Consider the following 21,367-nt stretch of genomic DNA (forward strand, 5'->3'; position numbering starts at 1 on the left):
TGGTTAGCTCGAGACCAATTAGTCATTCAATGTCATCTATGTGTCACGAAGATTGCTTCCCAAATTACCAGTTTATTTAAACTTCACTAATAATTATTTCACAGGAGTTTTTTTAACCACTGTTCATTTGCATGTGTAGAACTCACATGTTGAGAGTGAACTAAGAATGTATTTTTTTTTTTTTTTTTTTTAGTTAAAGTTGAACTGGAATGGCACTTTATCGGACCTTGGCAGATTGCTCCTTCTGTGATAAGCAGCCCCATGCAAGAATTGAATGTTGTCCCTTTAAAAGCGTCTGGTGGCCTGCTGTGTTTATAATCCTCAAATCCCATGATTCGGTCCCACCTCCCAGCCCCACACACTCCTGGTCACATTTGGTTTAGATTTGACTTTTCTTTGCTTAAGAAGAACAAGATTTATTACTAGTCAGAAGCCAGCCGGCCCCCACATTTAGGAAAAATAAATAAATGAATCCTAGTTTGCCAGAGTGAACCACACTCAGGGTTCCACTGGGTCTTCTGAAAATGGTCACGCAGATCAGATCCTGCTGCTTGCCTTTGTCTAGAAAGTGTCAGGTTGTCCAAATGCTTCTATCTTTTGGCTCATGCGATTCCTGAAGTCACCATCTGAAGCTTTTGGGGAGGAAAAGAACAGATCATTCGTGTATTATTTAATTTGTTTTGTTTTGTTTTGTTTTGTTAATGAGAAATGTATACCTGCCAGAGAATTGTCAGGAACTGAGAGCTGACATGCACAGCGTCTAAGACAGACAGGCCCCTGTCCTCAGACAGCTTAGAGGCTGATGGGTCCTTGAGCCTTCCCAAGAGTCCCGACGCCTTCTTCCACTTACTACTCACAGCAGACTGTGAGGAAGGTGTAATTAACCTCATTTTATAGATGAGATAACCAATACTCCCAGAGGTCAAGTGACCTAAGTAAGGTCACCCAGGTGAACAGGGGCTAAGCCACAGCTCAGATCAGGGTTCTTCAATCCACGGGCTGCCCATTGTGTCCTGGATTCTTATCTAATAGTGTGACCTCATGTCAACTCGAATCAATTCTCTTTTCCAGTTTCCCACATCCCCAGATTTGGCTTAGAAAGGTAACTGGTGCAACGCACAACAGGTACTGAGCCCCTAAACTTAGTAACTTTCAGGATTTACACTTTATACAGGCTCAAAGAGGAGCAGCGAATGTCTTTGTGAGACCTGGGGGCCGGGTTGGGGGAGGCAGGCGCGTCTGGGCTGGGAAGAGGATGACAGGCTTCGCTCAGAGAGGGGGTCCAGGAATTCCCAAAGCTTGGCCCTGACTCAGTCAATTGCTAGGTGAGTTTGAAATGAGTCACTTGTGGCATGGGGGCAAAGAAGCTCAGTCCCTCACTAAACTATCGGGAAGCAGGCCGGCAAAATATTTCCTCCTGGGAGTATAATCCTAATTACAGCCCCCAGAATTTGCATGGCCCTCTAGAGTTTGTAAAGCACCTTCACACCGGGTATTTCAGCTGCTGATAGTTAACTGCACACACGCCGAAGCGGCTGGGGTTCAAGAGGACCGAGTCAAGTGGTCTTTATATATTTTCCCAACGTCAACTCCTTTGTCAGAATGAAACCTCACACAGTAGTCGAGCGTATAAAATTGTTGAGATTGGAAGTCATCATTGGGATGGGGACGGGGTGGGGGAGGGACAGCCCACGCTGAAGTCTTTGTTTCGACCCTTGTGTCTGTGCCCGAGGGGTCTCCCAGGAACCTGCAACTTCCATGAAACCCAACAAGAAACATTGTTGCAGTGAGCACCCAACCCATTTCACTCGCCTCCTCCGAAAAAAGAGAGCTGAAGGCCCAGGAGCTAATCAGAGAAGTCCAAGGTCAGTCCTGAGCCACTGCCCTCTCCTCGCAACTCACCAAGGCCGCTTTCTCAGGTGGTTAGAGTCTGAAGATCTTCCTGGGGGCCAGCGTGCCCCCAGATGTCTCAGGAAGGTGTCCTCTGGGCGACAGACACATCTGCTACTACTGGCAGCATCATTCCAAGTGACCACTTTTCAGCTGGGGCTCAGAGACATTGTCTTCTTTTCAGCCGGGCCACCCGGGAAGCATGGGGCCAGCGGCACAGCGGTTGGGGCGTAGGTCCAATAATTTTTCAGCCCCTAACACTCTCCCAGGGAATGCAAGAGGGGCAGCCTATAGTCAAGCAGGCTCTCCCCAACTCGAAACCTTAACAGAACTAGAGGGTGGTTTTTAGTGGCTGAATGTTTGTTTCCCCCAAATTTATATTTCGGAGTCTTTTTTTTTTTTTTTAAGATTTTATTTATTTATGTGACAGAGAGACAGCCAGTGAGAGAGGGAACACAGCAGGGGGAGTGGGAGAGGAAGAAGCAGGCTCCTAGCGGAGGAGCCTGATGTGGGACTCGATCCCGGTACTCCAGGATCACGCCCTGAGCCGAAGGCAGACGCTTTAACGACTGCGCTACCCAGGCGCCCCTATATTTCGGAGTCTTAACGCCCACTGTGATGGTATTTGGGGGTAGGGACTTTGAGAGGTAATTAGGTCAGGAGGGTGGAGCCCTTATGAATAGTATTAGTGCCTTTATGAGAAGGACCTGGGGCAAGCCTGTCTCCTTCCCTGCCCCAGCTCAGTCTCTGTCTCTGTCTCTCCCTCCCTCTCTCCTTCTCCCTTCTTCTCTCTCTCTCCACCCCCTCTCTGTCTCCCGCCCTCTCTGTCTCTGTCTCTCCCCATCATGTGAGGATAGAAGATAGCCATCTGCAAACCAGGAAGAGTGCTGTCAGCAGAATCCAGCCATGCTGGCCCCCTGATCCGGGACTTCCCAGCCTCCGGAACCGTGAGAAAGAACTCTGCTGTCGAAGCACCCCGTCTGCGGCACTCAGCTAGCAGCCAGGGCTGGCCAGGACAGCGGTGATGGCTGTGCGATTCTGTGCACGTCCTGAGGACTACTGAATGCTTGAAATGGTAAATCTTACATTGGGTATATACTAGCACAATAATAATAGTAGAAACAATAACAGCAGCAGCAGCAACAACAACAATAATTAAATTTCTATCTGCTCCCCTTTTCCTAAAGGTCAAGTTTAAACTCTCCGGTACAGTCCATGACCTGAGCCGAGACCTCCTGTTTGTTGTCCTCCTCACAACATCTTTGTCTAATTGAATATTCAAGCGCTCTAAACTGCTCTCCATTGCCTGAACAAGTCATGTGCTTTCACTTCTCCGTACTCACTCACAATTTTGCTTTTAGTCATGATAACAAACACATCTATGGTACTTACTATATGCACACACACACACACACACACACACACGTGTCTAGGGCTTAATGTATGCAAACATTTGAGTCTCATTTAATCTTCCCCAATTCTATGAAGTGTTGAAGTGTTATTAACCCCATGTTAGACGTGAGAAAATGGAGGCACAGAGAGGCTAATTCACTTGTTTAAGGTCACCAAGGCAATGGATGAAGCCAGGCATCCTGGCTCCTGACTGTTGGCTGTTAGTCACTACAGAGTACCGCCGGGGGGTGGTGGATACCTTGTCCCTGAAGGTTTTCTGAAGAATTCCTCCTCCTCCTTTAAGGCCTGGCTCAAATCCACCTCCACCGTGAAGCCCCCTGGCATTCCCCCAGGAAAGGGTGGGACCCTCTTCTTTAGGATGGCTAGCACTCCACTCACATGTATTTTGCAGCACATTTCCTACCGTGTGCTAACAGCCAGCTTGTCAGTCTGATTCTTTACCGAAGTGTGAGGTCCCTGAATGCAGGGCAGACCTCCCTTATCTTGATACCCCTGAGCACTCACTACATGTTTGCTGAATAAGGGATGGCTGCAGGTGCTTCTTTCAATTTCTCAATTTCTTCCCATAAATAACAAAATCAAAAGGGAATTACTTGGGCTCAGTAATTTTGGCACAGCTCCTTCAGGATCTTGCTACAGTCATTGACAACATTACCTTTTTCTGGGTACCCCACTGGGCAAGAAGGCCGTTCAGCTACACTTTCGGTGGTCCACATCAACAATAAATACCGCTTTTGATTTTCAAATATGAAATCACTGTATGTTATAGGTAGATATGAAATTATAATGCAAAGGATGATTTTTCTAACTCAAAATGCCCCTCCTGAAGAATAGGACAATCTTGCTTCCCTTTCTGAGAGGTATTGGGTAGGACGGGTGAGGGAAAGTGGATGAACGTTTGCATAGATAGGAGTCTAAACAGGAGCTAGAGAGAATGGGTGGATGTACAGTGGATGTGAAGATGGATCAAACGGTGAATAGATGTGTGGATGGACGATGGATGGATACACTGATAAACAGATGTGGCTTGCTGGAGAAGAGGATAGTATATAGACGGATGGATGTAGATTTATGAAGACACGTGGAAAAGTATGGGAAGGTGGAAGAGAAGTTGTATGGGAGGGTGATCAGAAGAATAAGTGGTTGGATGGATGGATGGATGGATGGACGGATGGGAGAAAGGATGTGTGGTCGAGTAAATGGGTGGAAGGGAGGATGGATAGAGTTTGAGCCCTGGAGGGGTGTGAGGAAAGATGTTTAGACAGGCGAATAGGTGGGTGGAAGGATTTGGGAAGATGAAAGAGTATGGGTGACTGGATGGATGAATGGGTGGATGGAACCATGTGCCAGCCTGAGAATGGAAGATGACACATGGGTTGGAGGAGGGCAATAGCAGCCCCAAGGCTGGTCATCTTGAGCTTTCTCTGAGCAGACCTGACAAAAAGGAAAACTCCATCTGAGCCAGGAGAACCGTGCTTCTCTTTCAGGGGAAGAAGAAGGAGCTTGTCTTCTCCCCCTGGGAAGAATCACAGGCTCCCGACCCCTCCTGCCCACCGTGAGCAGGGAGCGCCACCATCCACGCAGGACCTCGCCACGAGGCCATCTCCTCTCCCAGAATGTCCAACTGCTTGTGAAACCCAGAGACCTCACTCCCCAGCCCGATTCACAGAGAAACTTAGCGGAGAGGAGGGGTCGGAGGCCCAACCCAAGGCGGCTGGGTTTCGGGACGCAGTCATCCCCTCCCTGGCCAGACTGAGGCCGCGGTCCCAGCGGGCCGGGAGAAGAAAGCCGTGCGTCCCGGAGCGCACAGGCACCCCCCCGCCCTCCCGGCGCCGGGCCAGGCGGGCCCGCTTTACGGTCTCCGCGGAGCTCGGGGCGGGGGCGGAAGGGCCAGCGCAGGGAGGGCTGCTGCGTCTTTAAACCTCTGCCGGCTGCTTAGTCACAGCCCCCTCGCTTGGGTGTGTCCTGCGCTCGCTCCCTCCTCCCTCTTAGGTCACTCTTTCAGCCCTTGAATAAAAACTGCACCCAACTTCCCAGGCGCCCTCATTGCCTAGCCGTACCCCAGCCCCTGATAGGTTCGGTCCGGCCCGCTCGCCCCGTGTTCCGCCGGCCCCCGCCCAGCGCCCCGGACCCTCCGGCGCCCCGCGCTCGCTCTCTCGGTTCGCTCGCACCATGGACAAGTTTTGGTGGCGCTTAGCCTGGGGACTCTGCCTCCTGCAGCTGAGCCTAGCGCAGATCGGTGAGTGCCGCGGGGGCAGCGGGAGGGAGTGGCCGGGGCGGCCCGGAGGGACCCCGCAGCCACCTGGCTGAATTGGCCCCGGGGGCCGGAGCCGCGTGGATTTGGTGTCGGGAGAACGGGGCTAGGATTTTCGCTAAGCCCTTGGAGAGTGTGCCGGTGGGAGGCACCGTTTTGCGGAAAGGAAAAGAGCAAGAGCGAAGAAAGTTGGCCGGGCAGGCTGCCGGCACGCAGTTTTGGGTGAGGTCGCTGGTGCCGGACGGAGCACAAGGCAGAAAAGTAACTGTACTCCCGGGTGCGCGCAACCGGTGTGTGGGCGAGCAGGCGCGGGTGCCCACGGGCGCTGGCAGCCCGGCTGGGCTGTGGCCGGGCAGGGCAGAGCTAGGCGGGGCAGGGGCTATTAGCCAGGGGGCCGCGGAGACGGTGGGTGAGGGCTGGTGGCAAGGAGCTTTCCAGAAGGGGGTGCCGGTGCCCTGCAGCTCCCCACTGCGCCTGGGTTCCAAAGCTCTTACAGTTGGCTCCAGTCACTGCCTATCTAGCGCTTGTGGGAACTTGAACCAGTTCTCTGAGGTTCTGGGTTTCCACGAGGTGCCAGCCTGGGGCAGGGAGTGTGAGGAGGAAAGGCAGTGACTGAGCCAGCGATCAATCCTGGCAGCCTCCTGCTTCTGCCAATCAGTTAGGGGAAATCCAGACAGTAATGTGGCTCATACTCCTTGCCTGGCAGCCTCGGAGCAGGGAAGGGAGCCTGGGCATCAGGGTCGCATGAGGGACCCTGGAGCTGGGGCTGCCACTACCCCATCCAAACACCGTCTGTATCTTTGGAGTGAGTGTCGGTGTGTGAGGCATTCTGGTGAGACTAAACTCCAAGCGTTCCTTCCCTTTGTCTCTATATGTACAGATAATTACATGGCTGATTTGCTTATTGCTAGCAAAATTAATTTTTCTTTTAAGAAGTGCCAGCTGGGTCATTAAGACAGCTCAGCCTATGGTTAATTCTACTCAGCAAGTATTTATTAAACCTACCTCTGGGGGTACCAAGAAAGTAAAGACAGTTTTACCTGGGTACTTTCGGCTGCGAATGAGGATCGAAGATTTAGATTCGTGAAACAGAAATAATAATAATGATAATGATCCTAATAATAGAAGAAATGCCTAGTTTGCTGCACGCTTTCACGGTGCCAAGCACTGGGCTAAATCTTTACAAGCGTCAACCTTCTTTTACTCTCATGGTGGCCCAGTGAGAAGTGTCCTACTACTGGCCCTGTTTTACAGCAGGGAAACAAACCGAGGCTCAGAGAGGTTAAGTAACTTGACAGTTTTCACACAGCCAGAAGGATCGGTGCGCAGGTGAACCCAGGTCCAAGAGCTTATGCTTAGTGGGAATATGTTAGACTGTATGTACGGCGCAGACATACTTGGAAAGTGTCTGGGGACGGAGGGTTGAGGTGGACCAGAGGCCATCGAGGAGGCTTCCTAGGCGAACTGAGAGCTCCAACGAGCCCTTGAAAGGCAAAAACGCTCGGGATGCCAGAGAAGAGAAAAATCTGGAGTGCAAGGAGAGCCCTGGGTCCGGCCTTCTCTGGGACCTCCAGGGAAGTTTCTTTGTGTGTTACCTTCCAGTGATGTCTTCTGCTTCGTTTCTGAGGATCCTGATTCTTGACTCCTTCCAACCGGTCTCCCTGATTTCTTCAGAAGGGCCCCATCCCCAAATACTTGACCCTTGACTGTCCTGACCCTTGAGGTTCTCCCAGAGACCAGAAGACTCGCTCCTGCCCCGTGTTTTCATGGTCCTTTTGGGCAGCATCATTTGGAGGAAGCACGAAACAGTGCCAACAGCAAAAACTGCCAGGGCTTTGGCTTTCATGAGCTTGTAACGTTTGGAAGGAATTGAGACTTGGAAGGGAGACGTGACTTAACAGCAGCTTGGCTGGGCAGGCAGAGAGGGGAAGGAGGAAGAGGAGCTGGGGCGGCGGTGTGGGCAGTACTGTTGCCTCAGTCCCCCACTGTGGGGGGTTAGTAAGGAGGGAGGGCTCCGAAAGACAAAGAGGAGACTTTGGAAAGGAGCAAGGTTTTAGGGAGGAAGAAAGGCTCCATCCTCCATGTCGGAAAGCAAAAAGTAAAGAAATGGCCAACACTGGACCCAGAAACTAAGTTGGAGAACAGACACTTTGTACTCCGTGTCATATGCTGGGGGGGAAGAACGTGGCCCTGGTAGAGGGCAAGTGGGCGTGGGCCGAGCCCTGCATTTCCCCTCCTCCTTGTCTCACTGTTTGGGAATTGCGCCCCTGGTGTTAAGAAAGAGGGGTACATCTGAGAGCTCTAGAGCTTGGGGTGGCCAGGGCCCTTCCTCTCCCTGTGAGCATTAGAGACCCCTGTTCCTGGGAGTTAGGGCTTGTTTTCCTAGGTGGAGAAGCAAGAAATCCATCACTGCTGAGGTTAGCATCAGTTAATTAATTCAGTTGTTCCCCAGATACACATTGGACATCTCATTTCCTGCAAAGGCACAGCGCCAAGTAGGTGTGTCTGAGGCTGGCAGCCGGTAGGAAAAGATTCCGTTTTCTTCCAAATTGCCCCACGCAGGAGCAGCATAGGCGGCATGAAATTCTTAAGTTATGACAGATCCCCTTCCATTCATTCAAGAAATATTTCTTGACTCATTGTCGTAGACTCAGCAATGGGGACTACAAGGACCATGTAGAAAAACCCTCCTTTTTCCCATGAAGGAAACAGATCCTGAAAAAGAGGGAGGAGTGACTTTCCCTCTTGCAGACAGACGGAGGGCCGGACATTTTCCATCCTCAGGTGTCTGAAACACCCCTATCATCTCGGACGGTAATAAGCCCCCACCTTTGCCCCTGCAGTGGGCAAACCACTTGTTTCCCACCTTAAATGCTACATTAAACATTCACTACATTATTTATTTTACACTGCAGTATATCCAGTTTGAGTTTAATAAAAGAATACTGATATATATTTCTTACCACAAAGCAAGGTTGCTTCTAGAAGCCTCACACGGCTACTGCAAAGAAGAGTGCTAGGTCCCAGGAAATGCCATTTCCTGAGCACCGGCTCTGCGCTAGGCATTCAGCCAGGGGGTTTGAAGAGGTTTTTCTATATAAGCCTTGTGACAGTCCTGTATACGTTTAGCACTTTCTTAACCCCATTTTCTAGATCAAGAAATGGAGGCTCAGGGAGGCAGCCTGACTTGTCCAAAGACACACAGCTAGTAAACGGTGGAGTTGGGGTTTCCCATCGTCTAATGTTGGAGTGTTAGACTCCAATGCTTACGCTTCTTTGATTCATTACTAGGGAAATAGTGTGTGTATGTGATTCTCCTCCCCTCCCTGTTCCATGTGACCAGCTAACGTGAAGCCTGGTGTGAATGGCTTCTCACTCCCCCCTGGCAGGCTGTAGACACTCTTGGCTGCCCTACCCTGCCCTGCCCTGCCCTGGACTGTCTCTCCCCAGGCTTGGCCACAGCTGTCAAGAGATGCCAACCTAGTTATTTGTTACTAAAATAAGTCAATTCCCTTATCAGAGTTCAGCTGCCCTTCTAGACATGCTCTCATTTGCAGGCCTGGAGAAAAGGGAGAGGCTGTTCCTCGTCTAAGAGACAAGTTAGGGCAATGTCCTCTGCCTGAAAATTAAGGAAGAGCCCCCGCAGAGTTCCTCACCCTAACCTGCAAGCATTTTACATGCATTGACCCAGCAATGCCCTCATCACATGCTCCATAGAGACCTCCAGTGTTTAGCAGGTTGTATGTGGCCCGGGAAGGGAAAGCCTTGAGGACCCCGGTGGTGGGCTGATATGGTTTTCTACAAAAGTCAAGGATCTTGAACTGAAAGCCAGTATGGAGATCGAGGTGACATGTGGCCACCCAAGTGAGATTTCAGATCAGTCTACGGCGTCCAGGCTGATGGTTCTAAGTTGGGGTTCCCTGACAGATTGGAGGTGGTGGGAGGTAAGCTGGGTTTCCCCAGCAGTGGGTCCTGGCTGGGGCTGGGGCTGGGGCTGTGCGGGGGCTGTCCCAGGACCAGGGCTAGGCTGTGTTGGGCTGGGGCTGGGACTGGGGCCGCTCTGGGCTGGCCTGGCGCTGGGCCGGGCCTGGGCCGGGGCTGGGCTGGGGCTGGGCTGGGGCTGAGACAGAGGCTGCAGTTATGTCTCCCCAGCACCTCAGTTCAGCCAGCTCCACCCAGAGCCTGAAAAGGAAGTGACTCTTGTGCAAGAGCGAACAGAAACAGGTGGCAGATGCTGTCAGACAAAGCATGGTTCTCAAAGGGGATCTTTTCTGCTTCAGAAAGAAATTCTGGGGGATTGCACAGCGAGAAGCTGATGACTCAATTTCCTTTGTCTCTGCTTGAATAGGAAGCACACGAGTGTTCCTTAGAATGATCAGGGTAGGCTAGAGGCTCCTACCTTGAACTCAAACCCCACTTTTCACTAGGCTAAGTCGAAATTTTTCTTAAAAAGCATCTTTCCCACCAAGCCGGCCATCAAGGGTTTGGAAAGCCAGACCAACCTGACAGAGTTAGGAAGGGGTGTTTTCTAGTTTGTGGTTGTGGAATCTGGCTTGGCATGGATAAAGTGATCGTGCATGCCAAATTTCCCGGAGAGTCAGGATTTCTCAAATGTGCAAACATTCTACCAATGGACGCATAGTATATATTTTGACTAAGGGTCTCTCTATTTTTCTACCAATAAACGTATGGCTTCGTGTGATGAGGAGTCAAAAACTATGAAAGGCGTTTTGCATAAATGAACCCACAGCTTTACAATGCCTTCATCAGTCTAGGGTCTGATTAAATTGACGTTTGGTTCAGAAAACATGGAGAAATATTGGGGGGAAATAGTTCATATTCCTCTGCTCTCCACTTCCTGATCACCCCAATAGGGGAAGTACCAAGACAAGCTATATATTTGATTCTTGCCGGCTGGATGTGGGCATACACATTGGGGGTGTGCTTGGAAGTCCCCATGTGTCTGAGCCCATGCATCTACCCCCAGTGTGGGTCTTGCTGGTCAACCCTTAAGCATGCCGCAGGTGTCTTCCGAGGGTCCCGCACTGTGCTGGGTACTAGGGGGGAATTACACGTATGAGCTTGGCACCGCTGGCCAAAAAACTTTGTGGTTCTATGTGCAGAACACAGTGCACATGATTGACAGGCTAACGGCATTGCCAAGTGGACGCAGAGCAAGGAGGGCTGGAGGAATCGAGGGAGGGGAGGTAGCAGTAGGGACAAGGTAGGATTTGAATCTGTAAAGAAGCGGGAATGAAAATGGGGTGTGTCTCTTTCTGTTACCCTGCTATTTATCTGCCCACCCTCGAATACATTCGTTCACCAGCCCGTACAGCTGACAACCATTGACGCAGTGCCCCGTCGCTGCGCCAGCGAGTTCGGCACCGGGGAGCTCGTGGTCAGAAGGCCACCGCCCTCACCCCCTGCATAGCTAGCTCGTGGGGTGTGGTTTCCTGGGCAATGGCTGACCATGTATCTCTGGTTTCCACATACTAGATTTGGGTCGTGCACTGCCCCCCTCAAGCTGTGACAACCCCAGATGCCTCCAGACGTTGCCAAATTGGTGGTGGGGGCGGGTATAGTCACCTTACCTGGAGAATCTGGTGTCCTAGGATGGCAGCCATTCCAGTAAGCTCAGCTGTGACAGCGTGGTCCCTGCTTCTCACAGGGCCCCACAGGGCTAGTAGAGGTGCCCCGGCCTCATCGGGCTAAAATTAATTAGCCTTCAAGCTGCACAGTAAAATCATGCAGGGAGGCCTTTTCACTTCTGGGGCCAAGGGGTGCTGATGCCTTTCTCGCTTCTCCAAGCGGGAAAACCCAAAACCCGACATGCTTTCTCTTATCTGCCTTTTGCAGCACCGTGGGAGCCCCCTGACATCAGGGATTAGGTCACATTCATTCTGTGCGTGTGTGGTCCCAGATCCGAGCGTTGGCCCTAGTTACCAGTAACTGTTGAACTGAGTGAATATCCAGAATCCAGAAACAACCCCATCCTCTAGATGGGAAGCACGCCGGTCAGCATACAGAAGGCGGCGAATACGCCTGTGTGTATATATGGTGTACATATGATTACAGCCGTGATGGCTGTTTGGCTCAGGGCAGGGGTGAGAAGGGCGCTGGGCTGGTCAGCTGCCCACCCCAGGGCTCATGTTTGGTCTGCCCAAACAGGGAGGCCACCCGCCTATTTGTGGTTTTGGTGGCTGCTTGCTGTGGCTGGGGACGTCTGTTCCAGGACAGGGTTACTGGCTTCTTGGGCCAAGAAGGGAGTGGGAGCCAGGCAGGATGATGACACCAACCCCCAAATTGAAGCCTCAAAATAAAACCCTCCCCAGTAGCGGCCCACTTGGAGGTCTGGTTATTTTGAAGATGCTGATCTGAGGTTGGACTCCTTGAACACCCCTCTGATCCCCCTCCCCGCACCGTGCCTGCTTCTGGAAGGTGGTGGCAGTTGGGAGAGAAGCAGAATAGCTTCACAGAAGATTCTCACCTTCTCTGGGGGTGTCCTGCAACTCAGGAAGGGCCAAGTCTCCAGGGAAGCCTGCTGTCTGATGGGGGGCCCGCTGGCAACAGCAAACCGTGTCTCCTCTCCATAGAAGCTTGCCAAGTCTGGAGTTGCCCACAGCTGGGGCAGGTTGTGCCTCCCTACCCAGGGGCCATCTGCCCAGTGACCCTTGGACACAGGGGGTCAAACAGGGAACAGAGGGATGGGTGTCGTGGGGGAAAGACCATCCCGAAGCCGGATCTTCCTGAGTGGTGTGCGCTGGCCATCTGGGTGTGCCCACCCGAGGGAAGTGGCCCTCCTGAGTGCGAGCGTAGGCACACAAGTCCTGGGTGGGTGGGGAGGGCTGAGTCACTGAGGAGGTGATCTGCAAAGCTCAGGCCTCAAAAATCGGCCTCGAGTCTTCAGCTTTGAGAGTTAAGGTTAATTGCAAAACTCTAGTGGGGAGAGATTATCCACATTCGCTCTGGTGTCCCTGCGAGTCTCCTCTGGGGGGTCCCTGTCAGTTCATCTTTCTTCCCCACAACCTTTCTTGACAGAGAGAGCTCCTGTACCTTTTGCACTTGTTTCTTTGCAGTGAGTTGTACGTTTTTGAGATGATGATCACCAGGATTGGTAATGATAGTGAATACTTAGAGAGCGCTCACCACTCTGTTTCCCAGATACTAACTTGTTTAATCCATACACCAACCCTCTGAAGTAGTGAGATTATTAGCCCTCTTTTACATAGGAGAACACTGAGCCATAGGGAATTTAAGAAACATGTCCAAGGCCACAGAGCTAGTGAGCGATGGAGCTGGGCTTCAAACCGGGGTGACCCGGCCACTGGGTCCTCTAGGCTCTTAGTCATTGCCTTACTGTGCTTCTCTTTGTATATCAAGATGTCAGGGCCCCCAGAAGCCAAAGTGGTGATGCCTGGTAGTACTCTGGTTGTTTGCAGAAACTCCATCTGGGAATCAGGTGTAGGTTGGGTCGTAACGTCCACAGAGCTAGTCTTGCCCTCCCTTTCTCCACATCATGTCAGAGGAAGGGGATGGAATTGCAAATACAAAGGAGAAAGAAGTTGTCATGAAAACTTCTCCCCATTCATACTCTGAGTGGCTCATTCATTCTGATTCCTGGATAGAAGTTCTGCTCTCGTCTATATGGTGGGAAGCTGGGGAGGGGGTAGGATTGAAAAGGATGGTGGATCGAGTTGTTTGTTCATTATCACTTCATTACTTGTCCCCTGGACGAGAGGCGGAAGTTGCCGATGGGGGTTTCCCCACCATCTAGGACTTTGGTTCATGAATGGACAAAGCTGGAAAAGGGGTCAGTCAAATAGCAGGAACGTGTTTGCCCTCAGTGCAAGGGTCCTTGGCCCCAGGGCCTTCTCCTTACCAGCTAGAATTGATGAGGGAGGGAGGGAACTGAGAGAGGAGACCATCAGGAATCAGGCTACAATCACCTTGGCAGAAGGAACTGAACAGATACTGCAAGTGGGCCCTCTTCCCAGCCCTAGCCTGAACCTAAATGTGGCCTGGCTTCTGTGTGGTCCAGCAGGTGATTCGTGCAAGGGGAGGTGGGGGAGATGGGCAGGGTTTCCTCTGGGTGCTTTGCCTGAGAAACAAGCCACCCAGGAAGAGTGGAAGCAGAGCCCCTGGGGACATCTGCTTCATCTGTGTGGCTTTGGTCTGGGCTCATCACAGATTCCTTACCCATTTGAATTTCACTCGAGCAGGTCTGCAGAGCCTTCTAGGACCCACACACTGGTTATGGATCTAGGCAGCATCTTTTACTACTTCCTCTTTCAAAGAGAACCTGCCGAGGTATTAGGGTGATGACAGTAAAGCCTTGTAGGTGTTCGTCATTATGCAAATTGAAATGTCAAGGAGAAATTAACAATGTCAGGCAACCAGTACCTGGTCTCCTGCCTCGGGTCTAGAAGGCGGTTTCTGCCTAGGCCCCTGGCCCCAGTCTTCACATATTCCAGAAGTACTAAATGAAGATCTCCTATCTGCCCGTCACAAAGTTGGCACTGCTGAGTGTATCCGGCTCAGGAAGAAGAGTCTAGCAGAGCTGCTCACTGTCTTACAGCCTGCGGGAGACCAGGTGATGTCATCGAGGCAGCCCCAGAGCCCCCAGCGTGTTGCACGGTCACATTTTCCTGCAAAGGGAAGACAAGGGTTCAGGTACCTACAAGAGTGCTAGTCACACAGAGGCAGATCAGACTTTGGGGAGGGAAGTAATGCTGCCTTAGAAATCTCTTGCCCTGAAGCTTGTCTTCACTGTGGATCCTCTGTGGTTGGCCAAGTTGTCTTCCCAGTGTCAGCCTTAGAGGTCAGGTACATCCCTCCAGGCTCGCCAGAGTGACTTTTATTCTCCTCTGTTGTCTCCTTTCTCCCTGATAATTCATAAAACCCCCACAAGCGTATCTCCATCTAAAAGAATGAATTTTGAGGGATGCTTCTGAGCCATGTATGGCCGTCTGTTCTCTTTCACCGGTGAGCGTAGGAGCTCCTTGGGGAAAAGCTCATGCTTTATGTACATTATACACATGTTTGTATTGCGGTAACCCCCAGCTGTCAGTTCCCCAATTATAGTAGACGCTCAATAAATATTGGATGGCTGACTGAATGGATGAAATTTCTAGATGTGGCAAAGCAAACTTTGTCATTTACCTTTTGTGGTTTTTATAGCTTCTGGCTCATTCTTCTTCATCCTTTTTTTTTTCTTTTTGGTCTATAGAAACCTTTTAATTTTATTTTTTCTAGTGTCTCTTCTAGCGATCCTCAAACCTCCTTGAAATTTCTTTTCTCTGCATTCTTCCTAATGTGAGTGTATCTTTCTTGAAGTCTGGCAATGTCAGGCAAGGTAGGGGAAGTTCCGGGCTCATTAGGTTTTGTCCAGTAGCACAGGGATCTTGATTTCCTGTAAGTCTATCTGCCTCTGTGCCCCAGTACTTCCTTCCAAATCTGCTCTCCTGTATAAAAAAAAACCCCAAGCCTCAAAATCATATTCTCAATGACACTTAGAGAAAAGATGTTGGCTTTTGGGCTCTCTGTTAAAAGAAAAAAAGAGGAAGTTGTTTCTTTCAATGGTTTAAAAACCTTCCATTTCCAAGATCACTTGTGCAAAATCAGAGTGGTGCCCTGGGAATGAGGAGGTTTGGCTTTGGAGGAGGGCTGTGCAGAAGGAGTAAGCGCTGTGAAAAGAGCCAGACCTGAGGTTGATTCCCCTCTGTGCTGCTTCAGAGGGTGTGAGCTCAGACAGCACACACGTGAAACGTCTCGAATGATGTTTAGCATGTGGTGTCTCGTGCTAGTGTCTAGCACATAGAAGTGCCTCAAGAGTAGAAGTGACTATTATATTATTATATTTTAGTTTGCTGAACAAATCGTTTCACCCCTAGTTACCTCCAATTTTCCATGCATAAAATGAGAGGGTTGGATTCCAGTTGATCTGTAACATCCTTTCCAGGCCTCACGTTCTATAAATCCACCACTCTGCGGGCCACAAACGCCTAAGCCTCATAAAACTTAATGGAAAGAATAACATGACTATAATGCCGTGCCAAAAAAAAAAAAAAAAAGGATGCCTGGTTTGTATTAAATGTCAGAAGTGAATTATTAATCCATGCCAGAAACAAGTCTATTGACCCAGTTGTACTCTAAACCCCAATGGGGAAGCAGGACTCTTAGGAACAAGGTGCTTTGTTCGGAGGACTCATCTGAATCCTCTCAACCACTTGGGAACGGGCAGAGGAAGAAGCTTGGGCCAGAGAAGTTAGGAACGTGTCTCAGTCACACTGCTAAAACTGCAGGAAGCCCGTCCTGGGATTACCTGCAGGATCTGAATGCAGTACCTCTTTCTTTAAACCGTACTTTAAAAAAACATTGCTTCAAGGGATCAGAGAAGCCAACCTGTAAAGAGGAGAAAAGATTATGTCCTTTACTCTCAATGCTCTATGAGCAACTTGGATTTCTCAGCTTCCCTTAAGCGAATGCTGCAGCATGTTGGTGCAAAATGAACCACGCTATTCAGCCAAAGCAGTGCGTAGAGGGTGAGCTCTAGCGGCCTGTGCAAAACAACGAGGGTGGCCATGAGAATAAAAATAATAATAATAAAAAGTAAACAAAACAAACAAATATAACATACACACACACACACACACACACACACACACACACACACACACACACATATATATATATATATATATATATATATATATATATATATATATATATATATATATATACCAAGGCATTGGGCATGGCAGACCTTTGAGATGGCAAATTGCTGCTTCCACTGAGAACCTTCCAGATTCCTGCTAAAATATTTATTTCTTTTTCATAAACCCAGAGAAGTTCTTTTTGCTCAGGAAAAGGAAAGAGGGAAAGACGGGAGGGAGGTGGTGGGGCGGGGGTTGGGGAGAGAGAGAGAGAAGGAAAAAAGGAAGTCCTAAAGATGGCACTACTTAGGGGTTTGCCAAAGTGGGTCAAGGACTAAATGCCCCGTCAGGGTTCTGACCTTCTGTCCGTCGCTGAACGTCCTTACTGAGATCACATCCATCCTGGGTGTGCCCATTTCATATCCGTCTGGGATCCACCAACCAGAAACTGAAATAAAATACCAGATGGGTTCTGTTCTCTTGTCATACGCAGTGCCCTCAATTATCACTTGGTCATCTGTGCCTCTAGCCCGGCCCGTAGACAGAGCATTCTAGGAGAAGTGACAGCCGCATGCAGCCAGTGGAGATCTGGCATTTCTCCCCCTTAGTCACAGAAGGACTTGTGGGCAAGATTCGTCCCTTATGGTTTGCCTGCTTCCCCAGTTGTCACATGGTGATATGCTCACTAATTCAGTTCACCAAAAAGTGTAGGGTGATTGGCATGGGGAAAAGAAGAGAGGGAAGTGGAAGATCTAGTTTCTGTCCTCAGAGAGCTTATGGTTTGGCGGGAGTAAAGTCAAACAGGTGAAAGAACGCTACAGGATGACTGACGCATGATCAAGGTGAGGAAGGTGAGGAAAGGCGGCCGTCTTCGAAGGCTGAGAGACTCAGGTCAGTAGTGGGGCAGCTGTTCCCGCACCGCTTGGAATAAAACTTGGGCAGCTCTGGCTGGGTTGGAGATTGGCAATTGAAGAGAATCCCGAACAAGCCCTGCAGGCCCAATAGCAAATAGATTTCAGCTCACGTACCATTTCCCGTTGATTGCTAGAGGCTGCCTGGAGGGCTGTGTTGAGAAGCCCAAAGTGGGCTCAGCGGCAGAGAGTGCTGTGATCCATTAGTGATGTCTGCCACAGGCACGGTCTGGAGGGTTCAGCACGCCAGCAGAGCAGCAGGCTTTTCTGGTTTTCCTTTCTGGTAGCTGCCTGTCACTGGGACGTTAGCTACTCAAATCTAGCGAGCAAGTCATTCTGTGGACTCCACCTCCTTCCAGAACCGTATACATTCAGTCTCTCAGCCAGAGGAGTTTGGTGGCCTGAACCTTCTCCTAGGATTCATTTGCACTGTTTTTCCGTCACCCCAGTGAAGTTAGATGCTGGGAGCCAGGAATCTCCTCTGTCTGAACCAGAGCCAGACTCCTTGGCAAAAGGCCCCTTCTCTCCATCTGCAAACTGAGAAGACAAAAATGATGCCTCACCCATGGGGGTGATAGGAGGAATAACTAGCTAATGTGAGTAAAGCCTTTGAAGATGAAAGGATGTATATGTTAATTACAACTTTTATCAGCTCTGGAGCTCCCGCATTCTCAGCTGCCACACGGGGCTCTTCGGTGCCTCCTGAGTGTGAACAGCAACAGCCCCTCCGGGTCCAGCTTGTAGCATCCACGGTGAGTAGGCTGGACCCTGAGCTCAGGCTCCAAGCCCATCCCGGGACATTCGAGTTTCCCACTACTCATGCCTCAGAGAAAAAGCCAGCTCACTACCTGGGCAGGTAAGATAAGATAGAACCAAGGTATAAACAAAAGGCTCCACCAAGAGTCTACTAGAAATAGCCCCCAGGTGAGATTAGGACACTCTGCTCTAATTCCCACCATGTCAGAGCCTAATTGTGTGACCTTGGGCTACTGGCTTTATCTGTCTAATGCTTCAATACACTGTGTGAACCACCTGGGGATAATAATCCCTCTGCCTCCCCTGGACCTCTCCACCTTTGCCTGCTGGTGTGAAAGTGTTTTGTGCTGGTAGGCAGAAGCACGTGATGTGGGACTACAAGGTCCTATTATTACCAGAGGTATCTTTCGCCTTTATCTCTGTCTCCCATTGCTGGTTGACCCCAATCCATTGAAATTGTATTCTTTGGAATGTTCACCAATCTCTTCCGAGCTGCCATCCCCTCCTGGGCAGAGCTTATCTAGGAAGACCTGGTATGTGCTCGGGCTTCTTGGTTGTGCCATTTCCCGAGGCATGCAGATGCCGTCAAGCTGGCAGGGGACTGGGGTGCCCTGTCGAGTTGAATCACAATGCCCTTGCTAGCATAACTCAGTGAAAGCCCTGGAGACCGGGGCGGGAGGGTTTGCAGATGCTTTGCTAGGGCTTAGAAAGTGTCAGCTGGCCTGGGCCCTTACAGCGGCACCCAAGTATAGATCCAAGGAGGAAGAAGAGGGGAAAGGGAGGGAGGACCCTAGATGAGAACTTATCACGGGCTGGTGACTCAAAATCAAAGACGATGGCATGTCAGAATGGGAAAGGATGCTAGAAATTCTGTAGTCCACTTGTTTATTGGGCAGCTGAGGGAAAGGCATCTCAAAGACTGCAAGTGACTTGCCCCAGGTCACATAACTAGTTAGAATCAAAACCCTGGTCTTCTGATTCTCAGTCCGGTACACTTTCCATTTCATGCTTTGAGATGATAGAGGGAAGGCACTAAACAAGACGAGGCTGGCAAGACTGGGGGGACGGAGAGAGGAAGCTAAAAGGGTACCGGGTTTTGTGGCTCAGTAGGAAATAGTGTAGGTGTTTACACGCTGCTGGAGCCTTTATTGTACTTGGACCTGGTTTCCTGGGCCATACCTTGGATATCCATATTCGGTGTTCATCTCGATCCTTTTTGACTTAATGAGCATTTGGAAACCAGAAGGCCCAGTGCAGCCCGGCCTGGCTTTTGCCCAGCCTCTCCGAGCAGTTCCGTGAGCTGAGTCAATAATCAGTGGTTTTCACATGATTCATTTGTTCATACAACACGTGTTTTTTGAAACATAACATGTGTCTAGTGTTCTGCCAGGCGCTGGGGACACCATGTTAAATAAGAGAGACGCAGTTTCTACTCTCATGGAACTTCCAGTCTGTCTGGGAAGACAGAGAGTAAACAAGTAGTGATGTCCTCAGTGAATGACAGGGGTGAATGCTGTGACAGGGCAGCAGAGGGACTCTGAGAGCATGTCACAGGGAGGCCTCATCTGATCTGGGGTATCAGGGGAGCCCCGTGAGATGAAACCCAGCAACCGTGTTTACAGGATGTCCCCAGTGCCTTGGCGGCCCTTGCGGTTGAACTTCTCAACCCCACCAGTCCTCAAGACCAAGAAATGGTCCGGTGGGTGGGCTCAGAGCCCCTCAGCAACTCTGGCCAAGGCAGCCCTTTTCCAGGTGCTTCATGCTTGGCTCACTGAGTAAGAGAGCAAGCAAAGAAAGTTCTACTCCTCAAAACTCTGAAAGCAACTGGTTTATCACGTCTGCCCTGAAATAGACAGAGGTGAAGAGAGAACCATGGGACCCTCGAAGCTGAGTGAGATATTTATTTATTTATTTATTTATTTATTTATTTATTTATTTATTTATTTATTTTGCTGAATGAGACTCTTAGACGTATGTGTTGGAGCAGCAAAGGAACCCAAATTCTGGGAAACAAAAAATGTCATACGATGTCAGAGTTATTTTAAGCCATGGGAAAAAAATTCATAATTTACTTAGGAATCTAGGATGTTAAGCCTGGGTTTAGGGTCAGCTCTCATTGATTTTATTAGCGGTTTCTTGGTCTTTTTGGGGAGCACTTTGTGGCTTGGAGCTTGCACTCTGGGTTTGATCAGCGTGTGTGTAGGGAGTGATTTGCAGGATGACTTCCAGAAGTCATGCAGGTGTGTCTGTTGGGTCTGGGCAGCGGGAATGGGCAAGAACCATGGGATACAGGTGTCCAACCGTCTGGCTACAAGGGCCTCACTCCTTTATTTCCTTTGTTGCTGGTAACCACGTGGAGATGACCTGATGACGTGTCCCCCATGTAATTGCTATCCGTCACGTTTCTTGGTATACCCATGTCAGTGTAGGCCACCTGAATACCTCTGGAAGTAATAGAACAATGAAACAGAAACCCTCATAAAATGCTATCTCCCACAACAAGAAGTATGGAGGTAGGATGATTTTAGGAGCTCAGTGATGTTATCAAAGACCCAGTTTTCTTCTGACTTTCCACTCTGCCATGCCCATCGTCTTCCTACAGGTTAGCCCTCTTTGTAATCTGACACTGACTCCCGGGGTTTCAAGCACCCTATGAAAGAAATAGCAGTATCCAGCAGCAGAAGGAGGAATGCTTATTTATAAGTGTCCCTTCTAGAAAATTGGAGGAATGGCTTTTCCAGAAGTCCTTAATTGACTTCCCTTTACTTCTCATTGGAAAAATGGGGTCGCATTCCATGAAATGCTCACTCAGAGCCAGTCATTGCCTAGGAGAACTCTGACCACAGTGGTTGATTTAGACCAGTCATGATTCACCCACTGGAGCTGGGAGTTGGGGCTTATACCCCCTGAAGCACACATTCCAGATTTTGAACAAAATCAAGATTCAATTAGGAGAACTGTGTTGCATTAATAACAACGTCTGTTACAATGAGTAAGACCCTAGAGGGTGTCCACGCACCTGACAGAGCTGTGGTTTGAGACTCTATATAGAGTAAAGAAGAAAAGCAAAGCGAAGGTCTTGTGTTCCTAAGCCACACCCTCAGCCTTTTCGTGAGAAGACACACCTAATGGATAGAGTTCACATGGGGGACACACTGCACTCTGAGACGTAGATGGTCTGTGGCTCACACCCAGTCATCACAGCTGTAACTTGATCCTTTCCTCCCTCCCCAAAAAGCATAACGGGAAGTAACCTTAAAATTGTTATAATTTACAAGAAATAATCAATTGTTTGCATAGCCGAGCGCTTTATTATTAGAAACTCATTACTGCAGGGGCGCCTGGGTGGCACAGCGGTTAGGTGTCTGCCTTCGGCTCAGGGCGTGATCCCAGCGTTATGGGATCGAGCCCCACATCAGGCTCCTCTGCTATGAGCCTGCTTCTTCCTCTCCCACTTCCCCTGCTTGTGTTCCCTCTCTCGCTGGCTGTCT

General features: G+C 50.0%; 1 protein-coding gene across 10 annotated transcripts in view; it reads left to right on the forward strand.

Moving 5' to 3' along the window:
- The first annotated feature begins 5,290 nt into the window (after positions 1 to 5,290).
- The window catches only part of CD44 (CD44 molecule (IN blood group)), an 87,326-nt gene continuing 71,249 nt past the window's right edge, over positions 5,291 to 21,367 (forward strand). For 6 of the 10 annotated variants that reach the window (XM_045808504.2, XM_087854744.1, XM_087854746.1 and 3 more), the window contains exon 1: positions 5,293 to 5,542. In XM_045808504.2, coding sequence (XP_045664460.2) covers positions 5,476 to 5,542 — 67 coding nt within the window. In that variant the 5' untranslated portion in view covers positions 5,293 to 5,475. Of the gene's footprint in view, positions 5,543 to 21,367 lie in introns of all 10 variants that reach the window. The other 4 variants (XM_087854750.1, XM_087854747.1, XM_087854748.1 and 1 more) reach the window with 4 other exon arrangements.

This window comes from Ursus americanus, chromosome 24 (assembly GCF_024610735.1).
Source record: "Ursus americanus isolate L20-20 chromosome 24, mUrsAme1.1.p, whole genome shotgun sequence".
NCBI classification, from domain to species: domain Eukaryota; kingdom Metazoa; phylum Chordata; class Mammalia; order Carnivora; family Ursidae; genus Ursus; species Ursus americanus.